The sequence below is a fragment of the Oryza brachyantha genome, chromosome 12 (assembly GCF_000231095.2).
Source record: "Oryza brachyantha chromosome 12, ObraRS2, whole genome shotgun sequence".
Classification (NCBI taxonomy): Eukaryota; Viridiplantae; Streptophyta; class Magnoliopsida; order Poales; family Poaceae; genus Oryza; species Oryza brachyantha.
In genome coordinates, this window is record NC_023174.2 from 3,769,255 (window position 1) to 3,788,249 (window position 18,995).

An 18,995-nucleotide genomic window follows, 5' to 3' on the forward strand; every position below is an offset into this window, starting at 1 on the left:
CCGGCCGGTGCCAAATCCTTGAGGGCAAAGGGTTAGAACCGTTCAACAACAATCTCATCAGCTACCTGATCATACACAGGCCAGTCGGCGCGCAAGAAGCAGCTAGCCGCCAACGGCAAGATCGATCAGCAAGTAAAACCAGCGGCGGCGCCGGCGCCGGCGGCGAGCCAGCGATGTGCCCGACGGCGGCGTGCAGGATGAGACGATCGAGAGCGTACGTACGTCTGAGATCGATGGCTGACGTACGTTGGGATTTGGGAATAATTTGCGCGGCAATTCGTGCGTGGTTTGGATCGGAGTTGACCGTGCGAGGGGCCGAAAAAGCTAGCTGGAGACCTTGGAAATGTTGACCTGCCGACTGATGAGAAGCGAAATTGTTACTTTCACCGTTTTATATTATAAGACTTTTTGAGTTTATCTAAACCGTTTTATTTTAAATATGTGTTAGTATACATATAAATCTAAATAAGCCTAAAAAATCTTATACTATGAATTGAGGTAATAACATTTAGTTCAGTCTGGAGAAAATCATATGCACTGCTTGACTAATTACGCTTATGAAGCAAGAAAAAGATCATGTGTTAAGGTAAAGTTTTTTTCTCACTTTAACCTCCTAAAAAGGCTTAATTTAATTATGCGATTCCTGAAGAAAATAATGCATTTATTGACTAATTAATCTTGTTAGCTAAGGCTTGTACTGAAACAAGGAAAAAAAATATAATGTCTACTCCTAAGCTGAAGATTTTCATTTATTCGATAACCAGCAGCCAATTTTAAATAAAATTTTTACAATCCCAAATTTTTGTTATTGTCAAGGAAAAAAATCAAAACCAGATACAAATTAAGCATTCAAATCTGAACTGTCAAGATCACTCATTATCTTAATCGATCTTGGTCCAAATTGAAAGTGCTGCGTGACAGGGTGCTAAAGTAGCACCTTATAGCAAGTGATCCTAGCTAGCTGAGAACATTGCTTAATTCTTAAGTTATTAAATGAATTTGAAAGGTTCTAGGAAAATTCATATGTGGAAGTATCTTATATAACCTATGTAAATACAATACCAAAGTGACATAAATATCTATACCTTCTATACAGTTGAAACCCATTAGCAATTAGTTTATTTAAAAGGTTAACATGTAAATATACACATATTAATACTTTGTATTCTAAATAGAAATTTTATGTTCTTTGAAGAAGTACCTATGAGTACTAAATTTCTAGTATCTCTACGTACATACTAATGGAGGTTGTTAGAGGATCAACACTAAGAGTGAGGTCATTCACAGACCCCTTTTGTAGCTCAGACCGAGGGTGAAGTTCAAATGCACGCTAAGTGATAAAATCAATGCCCCTCCCTATCTTTTGGAAGGAAGATGGACACTTAAAGATTTAGATAGGTTTGCACCGCTTAGTCGCGCAATACCCCACTCTTCTATTTTTGTTATTCTAAACGTGTGTTGTACTTTTTTGCTTGGTCTCATATCTCTTTATACATTATTAGAGGCGACATTCTCCTTCCTTATAGAGAGAGACAGAGAGGAAAAGCTTCTTGGGGGCCCAAGCTTGGTGGCTCCTATGTACAAAGTTTAGGTATGGTCTATTCAGTTCGCCGCAGGACAACATACCTCCTTATACGGCCCATGTGTCTCTAGGTTCTACTCATACGCCCCGAGTCCCATCAGGCAATGACTCATTCTAGTCACGTGGGTGAAGATGACTCTATAGACCCCTTACGTCGCATTGAAGGACGACGACAACCCTAATCTTGTACCACGCCTGTTATCATTCGGGAGAGATATACATCTTGTCGCCTTATCTTGTACCACGCCTGTTATCATTCGGGTGAAGATGACTCTATTTGCATTTTGTCAGTTGATCACCCTGGCCGTTTGATGTAACTCTCACGATCCATGCTCGCAACATGCTCGCAACAGATTTCGGCGGTTTGCTAATCAAGCCCACACGGGCTAGCTTTAGTTTTGTCCTGGCCCCTTAACATGCACTCTCTAGGCATGTTACTAAATTTTGTATTCTGCCCCAATAATTCTTCATTTTGATCTAATTTTTTTATTTTTATTTTTTATTTGATTTTATTTTCTTTAACTATATGTTACACTGTAATTGCAGAATGTGTATTTTAAAATTACACAAACGGAATAGTTGCACTTTAGCATAACTAATGTGCAACCATAGTTTATAATAGGTTTAGGAGAATCGATTGAAATCTTGAAAAATTTCAGTCAACTGCGGACCCAGCAAATATTAGAGATGGATCGATCGATATTCTTGAATTAATCTTGATCTATCGATCAGGGTTCAGGGAGGGATCCACACTATCCACAGGTTGCTGAATCGTTCAACGTCGATCGGCATCATCAGTCAGGTCGGCAGCACGCACGCCGCAGGCACGTCGGAAGCTACGGCGCCCAGCAAAAACCGCCGGCGCCGTCTTCTCGTCGTCAGGTTCAGTTAGGTACTTTAATTTGGTCGGCGCGGACGCGCCCAAGGGAGGAGTAGCGTAGTTAATTGTGACTGGCCTCATACTGTCTCCGTCGTTGACGTGGCGTGCAGTTTCTTTTCCCTGGCTAAGATGACAGGTGACGGTTCAAACGGCCTCTTTACAGATAAAAGTAAGTTTATAAATAAAAATTTTATATGCGTATTTTTAGTAGTCTAAAAATCAAGATTGAGAAATAAACTTTAGTTAAAAAACCTTAAAATCAAATATAAATTTATGGTTTAAAATTTAAATTTTAATTTATAACCGTAAACAAAAATGGGTGATACATTCTGCCAGGTTGACATTTGTGCTGCCGTCTGACATGGCTAACTAACTTCTCTCTAGAATAGCCCTGATTGATTTAATTAATTAAATATATGCTCAAATTCATTTATAGTAATTTTAAATTACTACTTATTTACATGTCACCAAATTTGTTTACGTAAAGATTAAGAGAGTTAACTAGCAAACACCTTTGTATATGTCCTTAGGAGCTACTAATGTCTTTTATCCTGAACCATGGAAAGTGGAGCAGACAGAGCAAACTATTGAGCAATTTTTCCATTCTTGAGAAGGTACCATTAGGTACCACTATTTTCTATGCTTTATAGAGAAATTTTCAAATATGCCATTATAATTTTGTAAAGTTTAAGATATGTCATTGGTATCTCAATGACATGTAGGACCCACATGAATCAATGACATGTGGGCCAGGATGGCATATCTCTAATTTTGTAAAATTATAATGGCATACATGCAATTTTCCAAAATTAAAATATAGAAAACCATGATACCTCATAGTACTTATTAAAGGATGGAAAAAATGCTCAACTAAAAAACATTCCTAATGCATCGTACCATACTTGTCTACATTTTGTTCCTGATTCCGATCAATCATGTTTTACCGTAGAGCTTTTTTTATCATCCTTAAAAAGTATCTTAAGATACCAAGAGTTTCAGTATAAATTTTTAGTATCTTAAGGTATAATGTATCTTAAGATACCACACTTTTTAGTGTAAAAAGTATGGTATCTTAAGATATTTTTTTAAGGATAGTAAAAAAAACTTTTATAGTATGATCTGAAAGTAGATGATTCCCAGCTTCTAGTTAATTAAATTTCATGACAACATGATACTCGTTTCAGTTACCTAATTCCTATCGTTTAGCCTTATATATGGTCAAAATTTTAAAGCGTTGACTACTTATAATTTTTAAAATATTTTGTTTGAAGGCACTAGAATAACACGTATAGATGAGTTTTAAAATATACTTTAATAAAAGTAAATAATCATTTGCTTTTTGTATATAGTATGATAGAAAATTATAATAAAAGATAGGTTTTGGAGACCATATCGTTGCCTAAAATGATAATAATTACCAAACTGGTGGGCTATATTATCAGAATTCACAACACTATATGCCACATTCTTAAGATGTAATATCATACTGGTCATAAATACATTATTGCCTTGACTACAAATGCGTGTCGATGGGCCCATAAGTAACTTAGGGTCAAGTTTAATTTAATAAAATAAACTAAGTTTTTCCAAATAAAATTTACTTTATTTGTTGAACCACGGTCGATTCTTAATTACCCGTAGGTTGATCCATGGCCATCACTGTCTTGCACACAAATTTGCAAATACTTTGAAAAACAATTACAATACTACCTATGTATTACAAATCTACACAGTATCACAAAACTACAAATGTTTGAAATCCTTACGAGCTTCATCACGAATTTTATTATATCCAGTGATAAGTGAGGTTAGACTTTCAATCTCGTTTATAGGTGTTCTGGATGCATCCACGTGGGTGGGTGTGGTATGAATATAGTGTGTTCATCTGAGTATGTGAGACATGTTGTCAAAAAAGAATCCAAAATATGCTTTACATAAATCAGTGAAATTAAGCACATTTTAGAGGACTCATGTGTTCAAAATATGTGACACCTGTCATGTAGCTGAAAAAGGATGTGATTTTTTATTGGTCATTCCTGTAGTCCCAGCAAACAGTGGACTTATTCTAGGTGTACCTTTTTCACGACACAACGTATTAATTAGCGATTCATAGATAAACCTTTTTATGATGGGTTAGTAAGAGTGAAAGCTACCTGCAAATCAAGCAACTTTACCTGCAACCTCTTCTTCTTCACCTAATTAGAACCCTAAACATCACCTGCAACAAGGGCCCCTTGGTTAAGAAATTAAATTCATGATAGTAAACATTAGGAATTGTGAGTTTATGATCCAGACCTTTTCCCTATAGGTTTTCCTTTTCTGTAGTCATTTTAAAATATCCTTCACAGCCACACATATAAACGATGAAATTAAAAAAAATACATATGATCAGTAATGAATAAATGAAAACATCATCTGCCAAATAGACCTATGTGGGACAACTTACAATTTGGTCATGCATGCCTTATTAAATTTAGACCAAGCCAATGAATGGATGATGATGTTTAGAATATTCTCAGACGTGAAAGCAAAATCGATACTAGTATGTAACTATCATCACACTGAGTCTTCTCGAGTGAGCTATCTAACTGTGGCATTAATAAATAATTTGAGAATTGGACAAACCTTGTATAAAGAAGATCAATAATGATCAGCAAACACCATTATATAGCAGAAAAAGTCCAGCGTAAGAAGCAGATATAGTTAGAACTAATGTTCCCAGATGAGTCCAAATCAATGCTGTCGTTTATACTCTTTCAAATTGCACTTGTACAACATAACTTAGATAGACAAGTGTTCAGAAAGTATCATTTAATAATTGGATCAAATTGTTTGTGCTGAAAATACTACCAGATTAAAGAAGAATGTTCAATTAGCAGAGAAAAAGAGCACGGATAAATATAATTTTGATGTATATATATCCTAATCCACAAAGTCACCAGTAGTATTACAGAAGGCAGTTAAATAGATTTGAAGTGTTCAGTGATCCTACGACAATATAGACGTACTGCAAATAATTGCAAAGGAAAAAGAAAATAAATCGAAGGACCTAATCAATACCAAACAAGAAGCAATGCAACAAGAACAAGCTAAGAAAAGACTGTCTCCACCTAAGTCTATGTTTCTAGTTTCTGCCTGAGGAAATGATCAAAACTGTAGCTTTTCTGCTTCTGCAAACCATCGCAATTGGAATGACTTCATCAAAACTACAAATGTGGAGAACTACAAGATAAGATGCATTGCAGTGATTTGGTAGTCTATATGGATCAGAGAACAGGTCAGTCTAACTATAGCTTTCACTGTCCTAATGGAGATAAGATAATTCTAGTAAATTAACCAACACTTCAGACAATCAGGTGAATACAAAACTGAACATCAGACTGTTTCATGCATGCTCTCATAACACCCTACGTATAGTTAATTTTCCATGACGGCTTCAGAAGATTGATGGGTGAGGTGAACTCATCCATGAAGATGTAGTCATCGAGTTTGACATGCATGCAGAAGATTAACACCTAGGAGTATAAATTATAATTAACGTAGAAATGCTACTGATGTTCATATGTGTTGCAGTTCTTGCCTTCTTGGCCAATTTAATTGGGACTCGATGGTGTGCGCCGTGCCATGACAAATTTCTGTGGTTTTTCAGGTCAGTATGCGACGTGGTAATTCTACATTACTGCCGTTTACAAGTCCTGGCAGTTGATTTCTTGTCAATAAAACTATTGTCTATTGCCCTCTTTCTGAAATGTTTGTTTCTGCTTTTGTATGAAGAAGTCCCTGTCTAGTAGTTTTGGTTGCCCGAGTTCTACTCATGCCGAAGTATTTCTTCAGAATTTTACCAACATGTTTGGCTAGTATAAATTTCCTTGGATTTCCTTGGATAAACAAGGTATACAGAAATATTTTTTAAGCCAACCATGCACCCTTTGGGATATAACTTCGATAAACAAGGTATACAGTAATTCCATGTGCTTCGAAAGCATATAACAAATACCAACAACGTGCTGCACGCCTTTCTGTATGTATGCAGATGATGCAATAATCTTCCTCCGAGAGTTTCGCAAATTTGACACTCCAAACATGTGGTATTTGACAATTTGACACTCCGAGTGGATGATATATGGGCCTAGTATCAAATCTGCGAAACACCACGATTGGAGTGCTATTTTTGCAATTTTTTGTCTTCCTCCACCCTCTGATCAAGTTATTCTGTCTCAGAAAAGGTCTCGTCACCAATCTGAGTTTCTGTCTTTACCTTCAATCAGGGCGATGTATGATTTTCTTCAGGTCTGGGATAAGCTCTCTTCGGCATATGCAATGTTCTTCATGGCAAAAACCAAGTCGAGTTGTGGAAGATGAATATGGAAGGTGAGGTTCTTCATATGGGCGATGGAAAAGGAGCGGCGTGTCACGGCGGACAAGCACAGATTCTGTGCTCACTGTGCCACACAGGAAGAGAGTTGATGACTTTATGCACCTACACTAATCAGGTTTGGAGTCTGGTAAGAGCATGGTCTATGTGCCACACTTCGATTCGTTGGTCTTGTGGATGATCTGGAAACAGAGAAGCTCAAGGAAACAGTGATCTGGAAACAGAGAAGCTTGCTTTCAGCAGATCAGAGATGAGATTGAGAATTTGAGACCTGGACATAATACGGCAACTAAATGGCTGGATCAATCACCTAGGTTTTCCTCTGTCCATAAGGAACAAACTGGAGGGCAATGCTGCAACCACTGATAGACAAATATGGCAACAAAATGGCAACCACAGATGAGATGGAAGCCGAAGAGAACGCATCAAGAAGGGCAAACGCTGACCTGGAAGGTCACCTTGGATGGCCAGTAATACTCTGCGTCTGCTTACCGGATGTTCTTCACTGGGAAAACGCTGGCACCGTTCAAAAGTACATTTGGATGGCTAAAATCCCAGGGCAATGCAAGTTCTTCATGATATTGGCGACATCGGACACCCACTTGGTAATTCTACTTTAGATGACTGTTGTTTACATGTCTTTGCAGTTAATTTCTTGTCAAGAAAAGTAAAATCTACTGCGCTCTTTGTCAAATGTTTGCCTTTTACTTTTGTATTAAGAACACAGCTAAGATAGTCAGGAAAAGGTTTAAATATTCCAATTGTGTTACTTAAATCGCTGAAGAATTTCGCAGATGAAGCTTAATTCTAATAAAAGCCTTATCATCTACCAATGATTATTTTGGATTAGAATTGATGTGATACTCTCTGATTAAGGCATATTTTGTTCTTCCAGATGAGATTAGAAGCAATTAGTATGTTTGGTGTGGTCCAAGAATGAAAATTGATGAAGATTGACACAAATTTTGCTTTCAGAAAAAAAATGACACATTTTGACCAAGCAGAACAATTTTATTTCTAACAGATAGCAGTTTCTTTTTACATTGATACCAAAGTTCAGTTCTTGGAAAATATTTTTTTGGTGACTAAATAAGAATAGAAAAACATTCCCTTGAAGCAACTGATCCAGAGAGCCAGAGACAGAGTTCAACGTAGCAGAGAATGTCCAAGTATTCACGACAAGGTGAACCAAGGACTTTAGTACTCCAGAAACTGTTTCAGATCATTGTGATAAATAACCACTTCATTTCGAACATAATCACTTTATCAGGTTGAATGATCATTCAAATAACCAAACTGCTAGTGTAGCTAGTATTTGAATCAGCCAACAGTACAGCATGGGAAATCGGTCACAATCAAATAACCAAACTGCTACTTAATTTCGCATCTTAAAAAAGAAGTTGCTGACATCTGAGGTTTCGAGAGCATAAGCCACTGTCTAGAATCCGATCAAGTAAATCTAAACCAAGGTTTTACAAAACATCGCATCTTGTACAAGAATGACAAGCTGAACAATCTATAGCAAATTATCATCATTAAGCCGTTACTTCCCATGCGAAGCATATGAAAGACCTGTAAAACAGAAGAGTACAAGTGAAGAGGCTGGAAGAAAGGTTGAATCAAAATCACCTTTTGTACTATCTATTGGCTGCAAATTATTCAGATAAAAAAGAAGATAAATAAAACTTTTTGTCAATGGCTCAGTGCCAGAGCAATACCTTAATCTTTACCTGAGCAAGAACATTCTAAGACGTGTTCTACAGACATAAATGTTTACTGAACCAGCCAGATGATAGACCGATTTTCAGGTCATGTTTTGATTCATTCAACCAGGAAGAGATTTCTTCATCGCGTGCATACCTGTTAACAAAGCCTTATCATTTTGGAACACATGCCTCTTTACAGATACGGCAGAAGTGTAGATAGTATATTGTAGGATGGAAATAATCTGTAAAATTAATCTAGTAATTCGAATCAAGTAAGGAAAGAAGGAAAACACTCATCCATGATCGTGACACTAGATAAAATTGAAATTATCATTCAAGCTAGCTAGAGACTACAGAGGGGATAAATTTGTACAGAAAAAGATGACTTGAAAAGAACTGAATGATTTTATTGACTTAAAATTATAAAATGGCTTAAAAACACTGAATGGTGGCAAGCGTGTGTCCCATTTGGGATGGCATTTTCGCATTCGCTCTGTAGCCATGCGTTCCTGGGGTTGGTGAAGTTAGAGCTGCCGTGTGTGATGTGCTTGGCAACTATAATGCTGTTCTCCTTTTGCTTTGGCTACGTTTGTGGTGGGGCACATAGTTGCTGTGGTTAGTAGGTGGTGGAAGCTCTAGGCGAAATCCTTGCTCAGCCGTTGGCTGAAGCCAGCAGCGCCATCTCCTGCAGGACACCAGATCCTTCCTTCTAAGCATCATCGTGCTTCTTCCGCTTTCCGTTGAGGTGAAAACCTAGTTTTGGTGTTCCAAACAGACGAACAATGCTATAGACATTGTTCTTCTTGGAGGATTCGTTTAGAAGGTACTACACGTTTGGGTTTCACTGACTTGGGGTAGAGGTGTGATCTCTAGTTGTCATGTTGGATGCTCCACGTGGGTTTTGTCAATTTCCCTTGAATTATTTTTTATTAAGGTTTTCGAGCTCGGTTTCCATAATAAACTATGACAACTCTCTTCTTATTAATTGAAACAGGAGCTCCCTGCCCTTCTTTTGAGGTTTGTCTAAAAAAGGACTTAGTGTTTGATGTAAACTGAAAGTCTTTGTGTAGAGATGTTAGTTCTGAACCAAACATTTAGCTTCTTTTGTATTTTTATGCATAGAAATATGTTATACTGAAAATTATATCATTAAATTAGAAGAGTGAATCTAAGGCATCCATATTACAGTAACATGAACCACCTAGAGGCGTAATGTTGTGAGAGGATCAGTGCTGTACAATGGCTACCAATACTAATTTCTGCCTTTTATCTTTACATTTGCGTCTGGAAGACTTGGGACACTCTCCTTTTACTTTATGAGGGAACACCACAATTTGCATGTGAACTAATGCAAATTGATGTAAGTTCTTTATGCATGTGCAACAGGTTATTCAGAAGAAAAAAGAGATAAACATTGTTTCTATGAATCCCCAAAGAATATTACTTACATTAAGCTCTGTTTGATTTCTCCGTAGCATATCCTGCCCATGACGAAGCACAAGTTGCCTACCACAGATGAGCTCAAGTTAGAGATAACAGAGTAAAGTTTAACCAATTGTATCGAAGAAAGCTAAATAAGGGGCCTCAAGCTCTTAACAGCCACAACAAGACAGTAGGTAAAAAATGTTAACAAAGCAAGAGCAGTGAATTAAAACCATTGAACAAGCATGACTCAAACCAAGCGACAGCGCAACAAGTTGTGAGGGACTGAGGATAGGTACCTATACAAACTCGAAGAATGTGGGAAATCTTGTTCCTTTCAGGGCTTCTGCATTTTGCAAATTTCTTCTCCAAATCTGAATTGCATCCCAAAATATAAAGCTTCCGCAAGGAGGAAGGCAAATTCTTTCTCATTCATAATTTCCTTCTCATTCAAAATAAATCTTCTGATACAGCAAACAGTACAGTGTGGGAAATCAGGTCACAATCAAATAACCAAACTACTACTTAATTTTGCTTCTTCAAAAGATGCTGCTGACAGCTGAGGTTTCGAGAGCATAAGCCACTGTCTAGAATCCGATCAAGTAAATCTAAACTGAGGCTGTACAAAACATCGCATCTTGTACAAGCATGACAAGCTGAGCAATCTACAGCATATTATCATCATTAAGACGTATACTTCCCATGCGCAGCATATGAAAGACCTGTAAAACGGAGCAATACAAGTGAAGAGGCTGGAAGAAAGCTGGAATCAAAATCACTTGAAATTATTATTTTAAATTATTTTGTACTATCTATTGGGTGCAAATTATTCAGATAAGATAAATAAAAGCTTTTTGTCATTGGCTCAGTGCCAGAGCAATACCTTAATCTTTACTTGAGCAAGAACACTCTTAAGACGTGTTCTGCAGACATAAATATTTACTGAACCAGCTGGATGGTAGACCAATGTTCAGGTCATGTTTTGATTCCTTCAACCAGCAAAAGAGTTCTTCATCATCTGCCCAGCTTTTAACAAAGCCTTATCATTTTGGAACACACGCCTCTTATTTACAGAAATGGCAGAAGTGTAGATAGTATATTGTAGGATAGAAGTAATCTGTAAAATTAATCTACTGATGCGAATCAAGTAAGGGAAGAATGAAAATACTCATCCATGATTGTGACAGTAGATAAAATTGGCATAACCAAAATACGGACGGGTGCCAGAAATTGAATTAATATTCAAGATAGCTAGAGAGAGAGAGATAATTTTGTACAGAAAAATGTGACTTGAAAAGAACTGAATGATTTTGTTGACATAAAAATTACAAAATGACTTAAAAAACTGACTAGTGACACGTGTGTCCTATTTGGGATGGTGTGATCGCAGTTGCTCTGTAGCCTTGTATTCCTGAGGTTGGTGAAGTCAGAGCTGTCGTGTGTGTGATATGCTTGGCAACGATAACGTTGTTCTCCTTTTGTTTTTGCTATGTTTGTGGTGGAAGCACTAGGCGAAAGCCTTGCAAAGCCTTTGGCAGATTCCAGCAGCACTATCTCTAGTTGTCATGTTGGATGCTCCGTGCAGGTTTTGTCAATTTCCCTTAATTATTAACCATGTTGTTGTAAGGTTTTTGAGCTCGGTTTTCCACAATAAACCAGGACAGCTCTCTTCTTATTAATTGAAAATCAGGAGCTCCCTGCCCTCTTTTGAGGTTTGTCTAAAAAAGGACTTAGGTGTGTGATATAAACTGAAAGTCTTTGTATGCACTTGTTAGTTCTGAACCAAACATTTAGCTTCTTTGTATTTTAGGGACAAAAAATATGTTATACTGAAGATTAAATCGTTAAATTAAAAGTCCAAGGCATCCATATTACAGTAAATTTTAAACATAAACCACATAGAGGCGTAATGGTGTGAGGGGACCAATGGTGCACAACAGCTTAACCAATACAAATTTATGCCTTTCATCTTTTCCATTGAGACATTTGCCTTGGGAAGTCAGAGAAGACATGGGGCAATATCGCTTTTTTTAATGAGGGAAAACCACAATTTGCTTGATGAATAGGTCAGCTGTGATGAGAAATAATGCAAATTGATGGACGTTCTTTATGCATGTGCAACAGATTGTTCAGAAAAAAAAGAGAGAAGCATTGTTTTATGAATCCCCAAAGAATATTACTTACATTAATCTCTCTTTGTTTTCTCCATAGCATTGCTTGCCCATGACGAACAACAATTTGCCTATCTCAGATGAGCTCAAGTTAGAGGTAACAGAGTAAAGCTTAAGCAATTGTATCAAAGAAAGCTAAATCAGGGGCCTAATGCTCTTAACAGCCACAAGAAGACAGTAGGTAAATTTTTTTAACAAAGCAAGAGCAGTGAAATTAACACCATTGAACAGTGCAACAAGTTGTGAGGGACTGTGGATGGAGGTACCTATACGAACTCGAAGAATGTGGGAAATCTTGTTCCTTTCAGAGCTTCTTAGTTTTGCAAATTTCTTCTCCAAATCTGAATCGCAATTCCAAATACAAATCTTCCGCAAGGAGGAAGGCAAATCTGGGAATGAATTGAGTTGGCCAACATCAGATAGTTCCAACTCCTCAAGGCAGGAGGGCAGATCTGGGAGTGAACGAAGTTGATTAGCACCACTTAAGTCCAATTTCTTGAGGGAGTTGGGCAAATCTGGGAGTGAATTGAGTTGGCCAACACCAGAAAGTTTCAAATCGTGAAGGCAGGAAGGCAGATGTGGAAGGGAACGAAGTTGTGTGGCATCATATAGATGCAAACACCGGAGGAAAGAGATGTCTCGCATGTTGGGTGGAAGCAATTCCAAGGACCCGACTCTCATTATGAATAATTCTTCGAGGGATTGGCGGTTCTGTAGCAGCCATCTATCTGCAAGTAAGCTCTCCATCTCTGATGCATCATCAATCCGTAAGTGTTCGGTGTGGCAAAAACTCTTGATAAGCTCAACAAGCAGCAAGGATGGGACATCGATTTTAAGCCAGCAGATACGAAGGGAGGTTTTTGAATCAAAATCCACGGGACACACTTCTTCACCACCAGATGGATGTGGAGTTCGGGATGAACCAACTTCCGTGAGTTTTCCACAGCGTCTGATTTCTAAAGCAAGGAGGGATGGAAGGGATCCGAGCCCACCCAAGGATGATAGATTCTCGCATCCATTTAGTTCAATAGATGTGAGACTCCTACTGAACACTTCTGCAGAGGGCAGCGATACCAGTCACGAGCAGTTAACAAGTTTCAACCGATGGAGATTGGTGAGTTGCTGCACGTGTAGTGACCCAAGCAATTGAAGCTCCAGGTCACCACATAGACCAGCGGTTAGGCATTTAAGTGATGATGACAGGAACATTTCTCCAGCCTCTCTAGATGCCCTCAATCTAGGGCAATCAACAATTCTGAGATATGTAAGTTCATTCATTTCTTCAAATGGTATGGGCACAGACTCCAGCTGCAAACAGCGACGGATATCAAGTGAATATAGTGCCCCCATGTACTGTTTCTGCTCGAAAAAGCTCCCTTCAAGGGAAGTTAAGCAAGGACATTTGGTGATCATGACACTTCGCAACTGGGATAACCTTGTTCCATTGCCCTCGCCGCATAGGTTGAGTATCCTTGGAAGTTTAGTCCAATTAACTTCTTCTATTTTGAATGATACCAGGCTAGGAGGCAGAAGAGTTAATTCCTGCAGCTCTAGGCATTTTTTTTATATCCAGAGTTTCAAGACTTGGAGGTAGAATCAGCTTTATGTCATTACTACTTGGCATAGGAGATTGCTCACCAATCTGTTGTAGCTTAGGAAGATCGTCTAACAAAAGAAGTTTGAGAAAAAGTAAACCAACAAGTGAGGGCAGTTGTTCCCAATTACTGCATTTATCCAACGCGAGTGATGTCAGGTTTATGACAGTGAGTTCCTCGATCCAAAATGGTGCGCTGCACCCTTTGTAACCAGAAATTCGTAGCTCCCTAATATTAGGATGTGGCTCAAGGTGATGAAGGACCGTCTCATCAGCCTTATTTCGTGCATCAGTAGACGTTGACCACTGCAGAGACAATGAACTGAGATGACATTTTTCATTCAATTTGGCATTGATTGCCTCTTCTTGATTCTCAATGTTCTCCAAACCACGCACATGTAGCTTCCGGAGACAATGTAAGTTCCTGATTGAACTCATTTTGTTGCCTTCCATCCTATACAATTGGTAGTTACTCAGTTCCTGTATTGCTTCAAGTCTGATAACAGGGAACTCACCCAATACATTTACATGTCGCAAACGATAAAGGTTCCCCAAACATCTTATTTGTTTTGTTTCCCTTAGAAAGAAACTACCACAATAAAGTACCATCAAGTGGTAAAGATTGATAATACTACATATGCCCTTTGGTGAGATGTTAGATATGTAGATATAGCGAAGGTGTTTCAACCTTCCGAACTTGCTGGAAAAATAAAATGTTGTTGTCAACCCTGAATAAAATAGCCATAAGGACTTTGAGCTTTCAACAATTTTTTGAAGCGCAGACAATTTATCCTTGTGAATCACTGAGTAAGCATCAATTATAATACTGCGAAGGTTCTTAAATTTGGAAATTTTCTTGATCTCCTCCACAGAAAATTTGTGAATACCAGGAATGGATAGGTGCCGGACAGTATCTTGTAAATCTTTAACAGTGGCAGGATCACTCATTCTTGTGCATTCACCAGAGGATACACTTCTTGCTAATTCATGCATCAAGTCATGCATGACATAATATTCCCTGTCCTTTCGCCCATCATATGTTATACATTTTATATCAAAGAAAGAATTTTCTAGTCAGTTGAGCCAGGAACAGTTCTCCAATGTCTTCAAGAGTCAGTGTATCACTTTCAGCCTGTGAGATAATTCCTGAACCCATCCACATCTGCACAATTTTCTTCCTATCAAATCGATAGTCCTCATGAAATAAGCTACAGTATCTAAAGCAAACCTGTAACTCTGTTGGAAGGTAGTTATAACTTAATTTCAGAATATTCATAATATCATCCTCAGTCCCTTTAAAATGTTCCAAACCTTTGCATAAAAAACTATTCCAATATTCAATCGTCATATTACCTTGCAAATGTGCACTAGCAACCTTAGTCACCAAGGGACATCCTCCCAATTTCCTTGCAATTTTTTCTCCAATTAATTTCAAGTGCATATAGTCTTGTAAATTCACACCAGAAAATGCGTGATGATGGAAGAGCTCAATATTTTCATCTTCACTGAGTTCAGTTAGCATCAAGCAGTCTCTTCCAACTCCCATCACGTTTGCAGCTATGTCTGCTACTGATGTCATTCGGGTTGTCAACAGAATTTTGCTGCCGCTCTTCCCTGACCTAAGAGGAGTAAAAAGTTTTTCCCATTCACTTCTTTTTCCATCTTCCCAGACATCATCCAAAACAAGAAGAAACTTAGCATTCTCCAGTTTCTCTTTCCGATCTTTCTGTAGTGTATCCAAATGTTTAGCGCTTGGTTCATCTCCCGTAGCAGATTCCAGTATTTTTCTTGTCACTGATTCTGCATTAAAGATATTAGACACTGTGATCCAAATGATCTTGAAATTCTTCACAACCTCATCATGCTGGCATATGCTCTGGGCCAAAGTAGTCTTTCCCATTCCACCATGACCAACTATTGAAAATATAGGAACATAATTAACACTCAACATAATTTCAGTCTGATCAACTGGTACATTCTTTGTCAACCACTCAACTATCCTGCTCTTCTCTGATTCTCTGCCAACAAATTTGGTTGTAGCTAACATTGAACCTGTCTCACGATCATTGCTCATCAAATCATTTTGCAATTGATTTCTATTGATGGAAGTGGCTCCTTTGAGATATTCTGTAACTGCGAGAATACCTGTAATATCTTCAGCAACCCTGTCCAAACCCTCCATGGCTTTCTTCAGCCTCTTGATTGTACCATGGTGAGTGAGCTGCTTCACCGTTTTATCCAAAACACCAACATGCTTAACTGATTTGACAACCTTGTGCTTCATCTTGGCAAAAGGGGAACCCCAGTCACTAACCCTGTCATCCTTGGCCCTCTCTTCGAGTTCATAGTACTCGAGCTCATCAATCGCGTCCTCCGCTTCTTCGACGGCATCCCTGAGCTGCCAGAACCACGCATCCAAGTCACTGCTCCTGCTCTTAATTTGAATCTGATCCACGCTGACGACATTGAGCACTGCTTGTATCTTTGGCATCCCTCGCTGGAGCTTGCTCTTCATGCCCTCCACTGTTTCTGTGCTGAAGTAGCCTTCGAGGTAGCTTAAGCCCTTGGTGATGATCTCCTTGATGACAGGAGCTGCAACCGATTTCCCCGCAAACACAGCTGCAGCAGAATTAGCCATGGTGGTGTGGAGTAGAACTGCTGGTTGATTGTTGGGGAGAACTTCTGCTTAAGCTGGAGGAGATTGCTTAAAGCTGTTGGCTGCACCCACAGATTCAGAGTAGCGGATGATGGCTTAAAGCTGTTGGCTGCAGCCACAGTGCATGAAGGATGGAGGGTGGCAGCGGCCGGGGAGAGGTGGCTTGAGTGCTTTGGCTACCGGTAAGAAGATGGGACAATCCGATGACGGTGCCTTGCAGCTTCGTCAGTACTACTATTGTTTACTACCACCTCCGTTTCATAATTTTTTGTTACAACGTTTCATCATTTGTCTTATTTAAAAATTTGTACAAACATAAAAAATGACAAGTCGTGCTTAAAGTTCTTTTGATAATAAAGTAAATCACAAGCAAAATAAATGATATTTTCATGATTTTTTGAATAAGACAAATGATCAAACATTGCATCTAAAAAAATCAAACATCTTACATTATGAAACGGAGGAGTACTAATTAATTATCTTGGACAACTAAACCGTGGAATCTCTGAAGGAGTAGTTAATCTCACACTAATCCAAGCATTAGTTGTGTCCAGACTCGATCTGGATCTGGACAGCACAGCTCCCAATCAATTTAACTGTCCCTAATTGCAAGACTTCGTTGCTGAGTCTTGTGAGTGCAAACTTGAATATATGCTGCGGAAACTGTATTGCTGGCGACAGGTTATACCTGATTTGAATGAACGATACAAACTGTTTTAATAAATACTTCCTCTCGTTTTCAATATTTGATAATTTTGCCATTTTAGACAACGACACAATTATCTAAATCCATCTTTGACTATGATTTTTTATTAAATATAAACAAAAAACAAATCTTTACTTTTATTAAAGTCAATGATCATTTATAAAAGTAATTAGCCACGTTATCATATATATTGATTCAAATCAGCAAATTCACACTAATAGTTTGTATAGTCACTATTGTGAAAACAAAATAGGCTGCTGCAGCCTCTCATTAAAACCAGAGAACAATAGGAGGCTCATTTTTTGGATTTTCCGTGGAAAAAGCCCAATGACATATTGCAAAGGAAAAATAATTTGTTATATATATGTATATGTATGTATGTATATGTATATGTATGTTCTTAACTATCTAAAGGAAAGCATGAAAATAAATTATGATTAAAACTCTAAAATCATCTCTGAATTTAAGGTTAAAAATTTAAATTTTGGTTTATAAGCATTAACAAAAACAAAAAGATGAGGGTCTAGACCATAGTCAATGCATTGCAGTTCATTTGGCTGAAACTGCATTTGATTGCACTGGAAGCATGCTCCGGCACAGCATCCTATTTGTAGGAAACATAAAAAGGTGAAACAATCATGTGTACCACATTGAAATTTCTAAGCCATAATGGAAGAATAAACTCTTCTGTACTTTCGTATTGGCAAAATAAAAGAAATGAGCTTTTGCGAATTATCATTGGCTTTTTTCTATATTATAAGGATGCCACTAGAATGACAATTTTAGTAGCATTTTTGAAAAGAACATATAGCCTTTTTCACAAGAATGAGGCCCTGATTTGTTGAGCATCAAGGGGGCCAGCAGGGAGCTGCTTGCTGGAAAAGTCAACTGCAACCGCAGATGTAAAAGCAGGAGCTTATTGACTCCAACTAGAGTCTGAGTCTTGTCAACAAATGGAAGTGGGGAGGAAATTTCAATTAACCAAAATGATTTTCATTTGTTACAAACTGAGGTGATGGAAATTACCAGAAAGTAATTGTTTAAAGAGTTCGAGCAAATTAAAGAGAGTGATCCAGAACTGCAGAGAAGAGCTAGCAGCGCAGATGAGACTGATGAGAGTGATCGACTCCACACAAAGAGTCCCAAGAAGAGAGAGTAATACTAGTCACCAAACCATTTATCAAAGTGATTAAACATGCTATTACTTCATATATTGATTCAATCAGCAAATATGCACAATGGTAGTTCATATGGGTGAAACTGCATTCGATTGAGGGTTTGAGCTGAGAGCATGTTTGGGGGGAGCATCGTATTTGTAAAAGGCAAAGCATTTGTTAGCAGCAAATGTATCTGGATCGCACTTTTACTGCAAAGGGGATTTGAGCTGAGAACATGTTTGGGGGAAGCATCGTGTATTTGTAAAAAGCAAAGGCAGCAAATATAAATCTGAATCGCTATCTTAAAGGTAAATCACAACAAAGGGGAAAATATACCTGGAAGGCTAGAATAGCCAACTCGAGCTCGTGCGCTGCGGGCGCAGAAAATACACCGCCATCTCCTCCTCACGCCGCCGCATCCCGACGCATCGGCAGCCACGCCTGGCGACTCCGGCGACCGGAGGCGACGAGGTGGCCGCAGTGGGTCGCCGCGCTTTGGGCCCAAAAGGCCGAAAAAGTGGGGATGGACGATGATGGACCTAGGCCGTGTTCGTCCAGGGCAGTTAGGCCGCGTTCGGCACTTAAATATCTTATCTGACTCCTCTCTTTTTCCGCGCGCACGCTTCCCGAACTACTAAATGGTGTATTTTTTATAAAAATTTTTATAAAAAAGTTATTTAAAAAATCAGATTAATCTATTTTATTTTTTTAATAATTAATTAATCATGTATTAATCGATTTCTACG

At 38.3% G+C, this 18,995-nt stretch overlaps 1 protein-coding gene across 10 annotated transcripts; it reads right to left on the reverse strand.

Annotated features, from left to right (window-relative positions):
• Positions 1-8,049: 8,049 nt before the first annotated feature.
• LOC102704759 (putative disease resistance protein RGA4) lies at positions 8,050-18,789 on the reverse strand. Of its 10 annotated transcripts, none has more exons than XM_040529322.1 (7): positions 12,403-16,659; positions 12,150-12,207; positions 10,849-10,954; positions 10,265-10,687; positions 9,992-10,049; positions 8,556-8,697; positions 8,050-8,409 (listed from the first exon to the last, which is right to left on the reverse strand). In XM_040529322.1, exon 1 carries the CDS (start codon positions 16,366-16,368, stop codon positions 14,785-14,787), a length of 1,584 nt encoding a protein of 527 aa, XP_040385256.1. In that variant the 5' UTR covers positions 16,369-16,659; the 3' UTR covers positions 8,050-8,409; positions 8,556-8,697; positions 9,992-10,049; positions 10,265-10,687; positions 10,849-10,954; positions 12,150-12,207; positions 12,403-14,784. The 10 variants fall into 10 exon arrangements, 6 of the variants coding, with proteins under 6 accessions (XP_040385256.1, XP_040385254.1, XP_040385257.1 ...); XM_040529320.1 differs by having other exon boundaries at positions 10,849-10,983; XM_040529323.1 differs by having other exon boundaries at positions 8,568-8,697; positions 10,849-10,991.
• Positions 18,790-18,995: the final 206 nt, after the last annotated feature.